The 10,719-nt window shown below is 43.1% G+C and overlaps 1 protein-coding gene across 1 annotated transcript in view; it reads left to right on the top strand.

Annotated features, from left to right (window-relative positions):
- Positions 1-6,093: 6,093 nt before the first annotated feature.
- Positions 6,094-10,719, top strand: part of CDH4 (cadherin 4) — a 200,863-nt gene continuing 196,237 nt past the window's right edge. Inside the window, exons 1-2 of the mRNA XM_066585897.1 lie at positions 6,094-6,112; positions 6,715-6,944. Coding sequence (XP_066441994.1) covers positions 6,094-6,112; positions 6,715-6,944 — 249 coding nt within the window. The remainder of the gene's footprint in view (positions 6,113-6,714; positions 6,945-10,719) is intronic.

Raw genomic sequence — 10,719 nt, 5'->3', positions numbered from 1 at the left:
TAAGGGTTTAAGTCCAAAAGCCTACTAATGAGGCCTTCAGCAGCTACCTTGTCTTTCCTTCCCCAGTCTTCGGGCACGCTCCGCGTCTTGCAGAATCTGTTTACCTCGAATATGAAAGCCTTCTTTTTCCCAGCCTAGGCTCCTAAAATAAAATGTAAATGTGGGGTGTGGCTATTTATGTGGCGCGCTAATTACCGCAGGGCCATGAGCTGAATGCAAATTTCACCTGGGATTTGGTGCAATTTAAATACGTCTCAGAGGCGTTTAGCTAAGGAGATTTGACAGGGTGTTGCACGCAGAAACTGTTTACTTTAATGGTTGCACATTTCCCGGAGTTTAGCATGAGCGAGGTTTGGAGAGCGCAGATAAAAGACATAATGGATGAATTGAATATATCTGAAAATATATTGGATCAGTAGACTCCCTCCAAGGCATCCGTACAGTTGTCTTTGCATTTCAAGGACAATGATACCGTAAATCAACTGATTTTCATTCTCGGTAAACATAAAAGCTTCATTTGATTGGACACGGGCTGAGCACAAAGTTACATTGTAGCACTTCACCTTCAGGTGACATTGTATTGCTGTGTCACCAACTACTAAATACATGGCATTTTTTTTTTTTCTTTTACTCACATCTCTTATCTGGCATCTGATAATCCAGCATAAAACGACAATATAATGTGGCATTGCAGGAGACTGAGCGGTGAGAACCCATAAGTGTATACCGCTGTTTAAGAATCTTATCCCATTTCATATGCTGGATCGCTGCAGGTACAATTTTTCTAGAAAAGTGTAATATACGAGTTACGCTGAATGGCCACTTTATTAGACCCCCATCTAGTAGCACATTGGACCTTCTTTGGCCTTCAATATTGCAGCAGTTTATTGTGGCATAGATGCCACTGGGTCATGTAACTGTTCTAGAGGAATATTGGCCCCACAAATCACATGTCGTTACTGACATGGTCTGACCAGCTAACAGGAAGGGGTCATCGATTCATGCTGCTTGCACAAAATTCTGACCTTAGATCAGTATGGTGCTATTAAAATCTGAATCCATCTGACCAAGTAATGTTTTTCCACTGTTCGGTCATCCAAATTTCTGTCCACGGGAGTCTCACCTTTCATTTTTTTTCCCCCCAAATAGTGCTGGAGCTGGTCACCTGCTGTTATAGCCCTAAGGAATGGCGAGTTGTCCATTCGAACACATAGGTTGGAGCACCAGTGTTCCAGAGGCAGGGAAGAGTAGAGCTTTCTTTTTTCTAGTTTTATACACCTTTAAGGTTCTTGTACACAAGCCAACGATCTTATACAACGTCCTTGTGCACAGGCCAACGATCAGGCATGAATGTTCCTAGGAACGCTTGCCTATTTATCAACCCATCTGAATATGCCAGCATTCATCAGCAATTGGTTCTTTTATGCTGACATAAAAATACTTGCTCTTCAGAAGCACATCTTTTCACGGGGGATGTGCTGCTGACAAATTCTGTCTGTATGGGGACTAAGGATTGTATTAATGATCGTTTGCCCCTATAACTGCAATCCTCTGCTGTGTGTGGTTGGCAGTAATGAACATTGATTTATATACTATTGTCTTGTCAGTCAGCGCTCACTACAATAGGCAAGTGGTCGGGCCATGTAAAAGGACTCTTTCAGCTTCTATACTTGGAAATTATTTACATCAGTGGTCTCCAACCTACGGCTCTCCATGCAGATCGACAAGTCCCCACATGCCCTGAAAGCCTGCAACCCTTAATTTACATCAGGGGTGTTCAACCTTCAGGTGTCTCCAGACCACATTGGAAAAAGAGTTGTCTTGAGCTTCATATTGAATACACAACCCCCATTGTCCTCCACACAATCCCCATTGTCCTCCACAGTTCTCCACACAACTCCCATCATCTTCCATACAACCCCTATCATAGAATCATAGAATGCTAGAGTTGGAAGGGACCTCCAAGGTCATCGGGTCCAACCCCCTGCTCAGTGCAGGATCACTAAATCATCCCAGACAGATGTCTGTCCAGCCTTTGTTTGAACACTTCCATTAAAGGAGAAATCCCCACCTCCCGTGGTAACCTGTTCCACTCATTGATCACCCTCACTGTCAGAAAGTTTTAAAATATATGTACTCTATGTCTCCTCCCTTTCAGTTCCATCCCATTGCTTCTAGTCTTTCCTTGTGCAAATGAGAATAGAGCTGATCCCTCTGCACTGTGACAACCCTTCAGATATTTGTAGACCGCTATTAAGTCTCCTCTCAGCCTTATTTTTTGCCAGTTAAACATTCCCAGATCCTTTAACTGTTCCTCGTAGGACATGATTTGCAGACCGCTCACCATCTTGGTAGCTCTTCTCTGAACTTATTCCAGTTTGTCTGTCTTTTTTAAATCAGGGTGCCCAGAACTGGACACAGTATTCCAGATAAGGTCTGACTAAGGAAGAGTAGAGGGGGATAATTACCTCACGTGATCTAGACTCTATGCTTCTCTCAATACATCCCAGAATTGTGTTTGCCTTTTGTGCTGCTGCATCACACTGTTGACTCATGTTCAGTCTGTGATCTATGCGCATACCCAAGTCTTTTACATTTGCTGCTGCTTAACCCAAATCCTCCCATTCTGTATAAGGTTTTTTAAATTTTTCTTGCCCAGATGTAGGACTTTGCATTTCTCCATGTTAAATAACATTCTGTTAGTTGCCGCCCACTGTTGAAGCTTTTCTAGATCTTTTCCAGATCTATTGTCCCACACATTCCTCTAAATAACCCATATTTTCCTCCACAGTCCTCCAAACAATTCCCATTGTCCTCCACACAACCCCCATTGTCCTCCAAATAACCATTGCCCCTAGACACCAGGAGAGGTACACACAGCGTCGGCTGACCACAATGACACCACCGTTTCTTCTCCTCACCTCTATACTGGATAGGAGCGGTCAGGACTCAAGAGGGCAGGAAGAAGAATTACTGCCCCCCCCCTGGACCCGGAGTAACTGAGCAAGTCAGAGAATCACAGAGATGCAAGTGCCGCCCGCTGCCCCATCATCTGTATGAGCCCGTCAGTGAGCGAAAGCTCAACCTGCCGCTGCCAGGTACCACTTGCAGCCTCACCTCCCCCTTGTGTTGGGCCGCGGGTTGAACAACCCTGATTTACACCATCAGAAGAAAGCATCACACAGATTCTGAGCTCTGGAAATGTCTCTTTCGTGTTATCAGCGGGTGGCACTGGTATCGGGCACAGCTGCAATATGCAGGCAGCGTCACTCTTAGGGAGCTGGCAGCTTAATTGCAGAGGTGATAATGGTAGAGACTCGGGGTGGGGGCGATGCCTGGGGAGCTGTATGCTACATAGCCGACCAGAAATAAAGGTGATTGTGGAGTGAATAGAGTATCAGAGGCGCGGGGAGAATGTACTCTGTTTTTTGCTTGGCTTTCTCCTGAAAAAATAGTAATTAAATCATAGACGCCTTGACAGAGCAATTGCCGAGAGATGAATCCTCCTAACGTAATTGCTTCCATTCCCTTGTTTTCCTAAATGCTGGGTAACTTTCCCCATTGGTTTCTGCAGGAGAAGATGTCACTTGTTCTCACCGGTGGGTGATTTAGTGCTGCATTTGCTGACACTTCCATTCGCACATGCAGAAAGTTTAATAAATATTCATCCCCGGCGCACACCGTCCCCCTCTCCCCCACCCGGAAAGATGCTACAGTACCACTTCAACAAGCTAATTGCAGCTTTCTGGATGCTAGTTCAGCACGTCAAGGATGAGACTGCAGAGCATTGCACCTGTATGACAAGCCGTAACCCATCCACTTGCAACGTGCAGAGGACATTAGCGCCAATGTCCATATTTATTTAGAGTTTTACATGGGAGAACTTCATTGTTATAATATAAAGCAGCTGGCAATTATTGAGCGCCAGCGACAAATTTGGAAGTAGTCTACCACTTCTCATGTCATTCCCTATGTCTCTCACCCATCAGTCAACCACTAAGAGCTCCATCACCTAACACTGGGACATACGGCAATTATATATTTATATGACAGCGGTGTCTCTCGTATAGATATACACGGGATTTTTTTTATGCTGAGTGCTTTCAAAATCCAGCTAATGCATCAATCAGTATACAGCGAGTGGAACAGCGTATTGTAGACATGGACGAAATTCCGAGCGTAGATCTAGCTTAAGGGGGGGGAGGGTACTCGTTCTCATTAAGGAGACCCAGCTGTGTATGGAGTCTTATTGGCAATGCTCCATGGGAAAATAGTTTGCAAATTAGCTCTCTACCAGGAGGAAGAAAACTGTCTCACTAGTGCCACCTAATGGGACTAGCTCCCCTGTAAGTCATTGTCCAAGCTTAGAACGAGCCTTGTAACATGTGTAGTTACAAGGCTCGAGCAAATCTAGACACAGGCGAGTGCAATATCAGTCCGAGAAACTCGGACTAATATTGTGCTTGCAAACCTGCGATTTTGCTTGCGGGTGCGATGCATCACATTGCTGCACATACAATTATCACACTCATGAAAATAGCATGTTGTTTCAATAGTAAAAAACAGAGAAATTGCATCGCACTCGCATGCACATCGCATGGAATTCGAGTGCGATGTGATTTTTTCTTTCAGTTCCATAGAAAATAATATGCACCTAATATCACCCAAAAATGGGACATGCTGCCATTTTTCTATCCTAGACTCTCAGTCCAAGAGAAAAATCGTCCATGTAAATAAAGCCATTTAAAATAATTATTAATATAATTAAAATAATAATGGTTTTCACGTGCGATTTCTGTGCATCTCGCAACGTGCAGGAATCACGTGTAAAAACTGCTGATGTAAAAATACATTGAATCTTCCTTAAGGGCTTTTACCCACTAGGGTTTTGTTTTTTTTTACGCTGTAATATCGCTGCATTTTTTTCAGTACGACCTTCTAATGTTAAAATCGCATCGCACAAAAATCGCAAAAGCACAAACTTGCAATTTTAACATTACAAAGTCCTATTGAAAGAAATGTAGCGATATCGCAGCATTAAAAAAAATGCTAGTGGGTAGAAGCCCTAAGCCTCCTCCTCCATGAAGGGCGATTTTCACACGGGCGATTTTCACGTAGTATGTCTTGTTTTTTAGGGCTTATTCAGACGACCGTGAATCCGCCGGGTTTACACGCCCGGCCAATATACGGTGTCCCTCTCTGCAAGGGGAGAGGGCGGGATGGGGCGGAGCTAAGTTTTGAGACCTCAGTACACTGCTTCCGGCTCTTCCAGCCTCCTCCCTCTGCAGAGAGGGACGCCGTATATCGGCCGGGCCTGAAAACCCAGCCGATATACGGTCGTCTGAAGCTGCCCTTAGGGCGATTCTGTTCAAAATACACATTTTTTTTCCTTTTGGGGGTGAAAAACAAAAATTGCACCCAAATGTTAATGCGAGTTTCATACATGTGCTATGCAATTTTCTAGTTTTATTATCGGAACAATATGTGATTTATATGTGTTCTTTCGCAACTGCAGAAAAAATAGCAGATTTAGGGGTCCTTCACACGACCGTATTTTAGTACAAAATGCAGAAAATAGAGCCTATTGATTTCAATGGGTTCATTCTCATGGCTTTTTTTGCATGTGGGGGTCTCATAGGTGCAAAAAAATAGAACCTGCTCTATTTTGTGAAACAGTGAAATAATGCTGTAATCCGAAATCCCTCAATCGACAGAACTACAATTTAATCACTTTAAATGCCTCACTAGAGGCACCTGTCATTGCTTAGCAGCGGTAGCCTTTGCTAAACTCCCTCCCCCTCCCTTTTTCTGACAGCTCCCATAGACTCCCATAGGAGTCTATGGAGCCTCCTGCATTTTGCAGTCCAATGATAGGGCAAGACCTATTTTTTAGCGCAGCAAGAAATTTAGTGCGTTGAAATAACACCCTTATGTGCTATTCTGCGGTCCAATTTTTGGGCGTGCCAAAGAAATCATTCGTCTGAAGGAATCCATAGGAAACCATTGGTTCTAATAGTCACAATTTTTTTGGTGCGCCTAATTAGCATCAAAATAACACTCGTGTGAAAGAGGCCTAAGACTGTTGGGGCATACATGATTGACAAGGGAGACCGTAACACCCAGTTTTCAATTTCTTCATAGTTTTCCAGAAGGAGTAACAGAGTATTGGCACAATACAGTTCAAAGAAAGATACATTAGAATTACTATTACATGGGGAAATACAAGCATTTGGCAAAACAGACATGTCAAGAGAGCTCCTCAGTGGCACCACTGTCCGGTCCTGGACAATCAGGGATGGCTGCACCGCTTCTCCGACTATCTGATGGAGTTGATGTCTTTAGAGTAGACATTGGCACAACATATGCCAGGCTCATCTGACTTTGGGGGCTCATGATAGTCTTGGCAAGCCTGCTTTATAGGGTGGGATAGACCAGGGCCAATTTGATTTAGTTGCACAATTGCCTGAACCAACCTTATTGGCTTTCTCTGAGTCGTCCAATTTCTTCCTGCAGTCCACACTGATAGGTTCATTTTCTTCCTACAGATAAAACTTGAAGCTCCTGGGACCCAATCTAAAGTCCACTAAAGGGGTCCCAACTGCTATGGGCCATTTATACTAGTGCTGTAAAATATTACTATGATGTGTGAGGTTATAGAGTTGCTGAACATTTCTGTCTACGTATACTAATCACTCATCTCCTCCTCTTTTGCAGTAAAATTTAATGGGTGCAATACAGGAAAACAAGGAATCTGGTATGAAACCAGCAATCCAGATTTCAAAGTGGGAACAGATGGAGAGGTGTACACAGCCCGCAAGGTGCAGATCCCCTCCAAACAAGCCGTATTTGTAGTGGCAGCCTGGGACCACCAAACGCCAGAGAAATGGGAAGCTGCCATCCGCCTGCTGGTAGAAGACAAACCACTCAACCACAGCCGCCACCAGGTACTGCGATAATAACCTGTATCATGCTGCAAACTGATAAGGACACAAATACAATAAACATATACGACAGATAGAGAGAGAGAGATGTACCAGTGCCAACACGGAAAGGTTGGCACGCTGCATCTAAAGCGCAGACCGCCCGTCGCCTTGTAGCTGCGCCACGCTAATTGAGTAGAGCTGCCATTCAAAGTGAATGGCAGTGCTGCTATGCAATTAGTGTAGCCACACTGAGTCGCACCACAGCACTACTCATTTGCAGAGTAGAACTGGCTGGGTGCTCGGAGACAATAGTGTAGGTAGATATGATAGATAGACATCAATCTCACATCTATCTATCTCATATCTATCTATCTCAGATATGAGATAGATATGAGATAGATAGATATGAGATAGATAGATATGAGTTAGATAGATATGAGATAGATATAAGATAGAGAGAGAGAGAGAAAGATAGATATGAGATAGAGAGATAGATATGAGATAGACAGAGAGAGATATGAGAGAGAGAGAGAGAGAGAGATGAGATAGATAGATATGAGATAGAGAGATAGATATGAGATAGAGAGATAGATATGAGATAGAGAGATAGATATGAGATAGAGAGATATGAGCTAGATAGATATGAGCTAGATAGATAGATAGGAGATAGAAGATATGAAATAGATAGATATGAGATAGATAAATATGAGATCTATCTATATATCTGTCTGTCTGTCTGTCATGTTTTTTATATTTTCCACCCTACATATCTACAACTATGATTACATGTAATTATTTCTGGAGGCCGTTGATTGGAAATAGTGATAATTCCCCTTCCCTGTGTAGAGTGATGTGTCCTAACAATGACTCTAATTGTTTTAAGCTTTTCTGTTCTACCGGCTCATCCTATAATATGTTTTGATACCTTTTTACTTTAGTTAAGTGTGTAGGTGACTTTACCCTCCAGGCACAATTATTATTCATGTTTGCAAATCTCTCAAATTTCATTTTAATTGAGAAATGACAATTTTTTTGAATACTAAGCAGTCGTATAATGGAAGTAAAGGAGATCCTGCAGGTAGATCTGATAGAGCAATGTACGAGCTGAACATATAGTGCTTGTTTGTCATAAACTGGATAGTGAATGATATTTATCTAATATTATTGTACACAAGAAATATGGCTTTGTAGAACAGGGGTTGTCCATTTAGATACCTCTTTTCCATATGCTTTCTTCATGTCAGGCTGCTAAAGCAGCACCCCCCCCCCCCCCCCCCCCACACACACACACCACACACACACCACACACACACACACACACACCTCCTGTGCATGGAGAACAGAAGTGTAGCATTCACTGATATCCATATGGTTTCCAGTGGGTCACATTGATTTCCAGATGATGTGAAAGGTTTGATTAAAGGTGTTCAAAGCTAATTTAAAGTTGGTCCCAGCTGGTTGAAGGGGTTTTCTGCTGATTCAATGGGTTACCAGCTTTATTGAAGGAGTTCCAGTGGATTTGAAGGGAGTTTCCAGTTGATGAAACGACTCATAGCTACTACAAAGTGAAGAGGTTCCCAGCAGACCTGAAGTTGCTTTCAGCATATTTGATGACATTCCTAACTGATTTAAAGGAGATGCTGGTTAATTGAAAGGGCCCACCAATTGAATGAAAGGGTTCCTAGTTGATAGAAGGGGTTCCTGGGTTGATTAAAAGAGCCCAACAGTTGATTGAAGGGGTTCACAGTTGATTGAAATGACTACCAGTTAATAGGTGTTCCCAGTTGACTGAACAGATTTCTAGTTGATTGAATGGTTCCCATTTAATTGAAGTAGTTCCAGTTGATTTAAGGGGGCTCCAGCTGGTTGAAAGGATTTTATGAAGATTGAGGGGGTTCTCAGCTCGATTGAAATGATTCCCAGTGCATTTGAAGGGAATTATCGATTGGTGTAAGGGCGCAAAGTTGATTGAAGGTGTGTACTGAAAATTGAAGAGGTTCCCAACAGACTTGAAGGGGTTTTGCAGCATTTTTGAAGAGGTTCTTAACTGATTCAAATGAGAGCTCAGTTGACTGTAAGGGTTCCAAGTTGATTGAAAGGGACCACAGTTAATTGAAGGGGTTCCTAGCCTACTTAATGAGTTCCTAGTTTATTGAAAGGGTTCTCAGTTGATTAAAATTATTCCCAATTGAATGAAGGGATCATGGGTCGTTGAAGGAGTTTCCTGCAAATGTAAGGGGTTCTCAGCTTGAGGGTGCATTCAGACTACCGTATATCGGCCGGGTATTCACGCTGGCCGATATACGGCGTCTCTCTATGCAGGGGGAGGAGGCTGGAAGAGTCGGGAGCAGTGCTCTGAGCTACCGCCCCCTCTCCACCCCCCTGCACTATTTTCAATTAGGAGAGGCAGGACGGGGCGGGGCTAATTCCCGAAACCTAGCCCCACCCCCATCCCGCCTCTCATTGCAAATAGTGGAGAGGGGGCGGGAGCTCAGAGCACTGCTACCGCCTCTTCCAGCCTCCTCCCCCTGCAGAGAGAGATGCCGTATATCGGCCGTCGTGAATACCCGGCCGATATACGGTCGTCTGAATGCACCCTGAATGAAAGGATTTCCAGCTGATCAAAAGGCTCTCAGTTGATTAAAGTGGTTCCCGGGTTGATTGAAGTGGTTCCCAGCGGATTGAAGGAGTTCCCAGCGGATTGAAGGAGTTCCCAGCGGATTGAAGGAGTTCCCAGCTGATTGAAGGAGTTCCCAGCTGATTGAAGGAGTTCCCAGCTGATTGAAGGAGTTCCCAGCTGATTGAAGGGGTTCTCAGTTGAAAAGACTCTCTGTTGATTGAAGAAGTTCCCAGTTGATGGAGGGGGTTCCCAGTTGATGAAAGGGGTTCCCAGTTGATGGAAGTGGTTTCCAGCTGATTGAATGGTTGCCAGTAAATTGAAATGGTTCCTATTTGTTTGAAGGGATTTCCATTTGACTGAAAAGATTCCCAGTTGATTGAAGGGGTATTGCAGTGGATTTGAAGGGGTTTCCAGTTGATGAAAGGGCTCATAGCTGATTGAAGAGTTATACTGCAAAATGAAGAGGTTCTCAACATGCTTGAATGGGTTTGCAGCATGTTTGAAGATATTCTCAGCTGATTTGAAGGAGATCCCAGTTGAATGAAAAAGTTATCAGTCAATTGAAAGGCCTCCCAGTTGATTTGAGGTGTTCCCAATTGATGTGGTTCTTAGATTTATTGAAGTGGTTCCCATCAGTTGCCCCCAGGCTTGCTCTTGATGTTTACATCACTCATTTCTAGTTTTATACTTCTAATACATAAACTTATATGAAGTTTTTGCTATCTTATTTTCTTTTTTATAATCTTTATAAACAGCCCTGATTTCCATAAAAAATATGGATGAAGATGTTTAGGTAAACATGAAAAACAGATAATTCAAAGTTTTATTGTCACGCAGCAGATAAGTAAATGGTAGCTGTAATTACAGCCCAGCATGTAAGAGACATTATAAAGTAATGCGATACATCAGCTGTTACTGTTTTCCACTTGTGTAACAATGAATCACTTCTACAGGTCTATTATGTAGGAATGACACATCAGGGCTCCGAAATGTTCAGCAACTAAACACCTACTTTTAGGTGGATGATCTGTTTCCTGTCAAGAACATATAAGGGTTAGTAGTGAGATCATTGACAAGTGCGGGAGCTGAGAGACTCAATGAATTACTTTATTAAAGTGGTTGTCTGGTTTAAAAACCCATTTCCAAATTGCCTAGGGTACATTCTATTATCGGGAT

The sequence above is a fragment of the Eleutherodactylus coqui genome, chromosome 13, assembly GCF_035609145.1.
Source record: "Eleutherodactylus coqui strain aEleCoq1 chromosome 13, aEleCoq1.hap1, whole genome shotgun sequence".
NCBI lineage: Eukaryota > Metazoa > Chordata > Amphibia > Anura > Eleutherodactylidae > Eleutherodactylus > Eleutherodactylus coqui.
The sequence above is the reverse complement of the archived record's forward strand: the minus strand, read 5'-3'. Positions and strand labels throughout refer to the sequence as shown.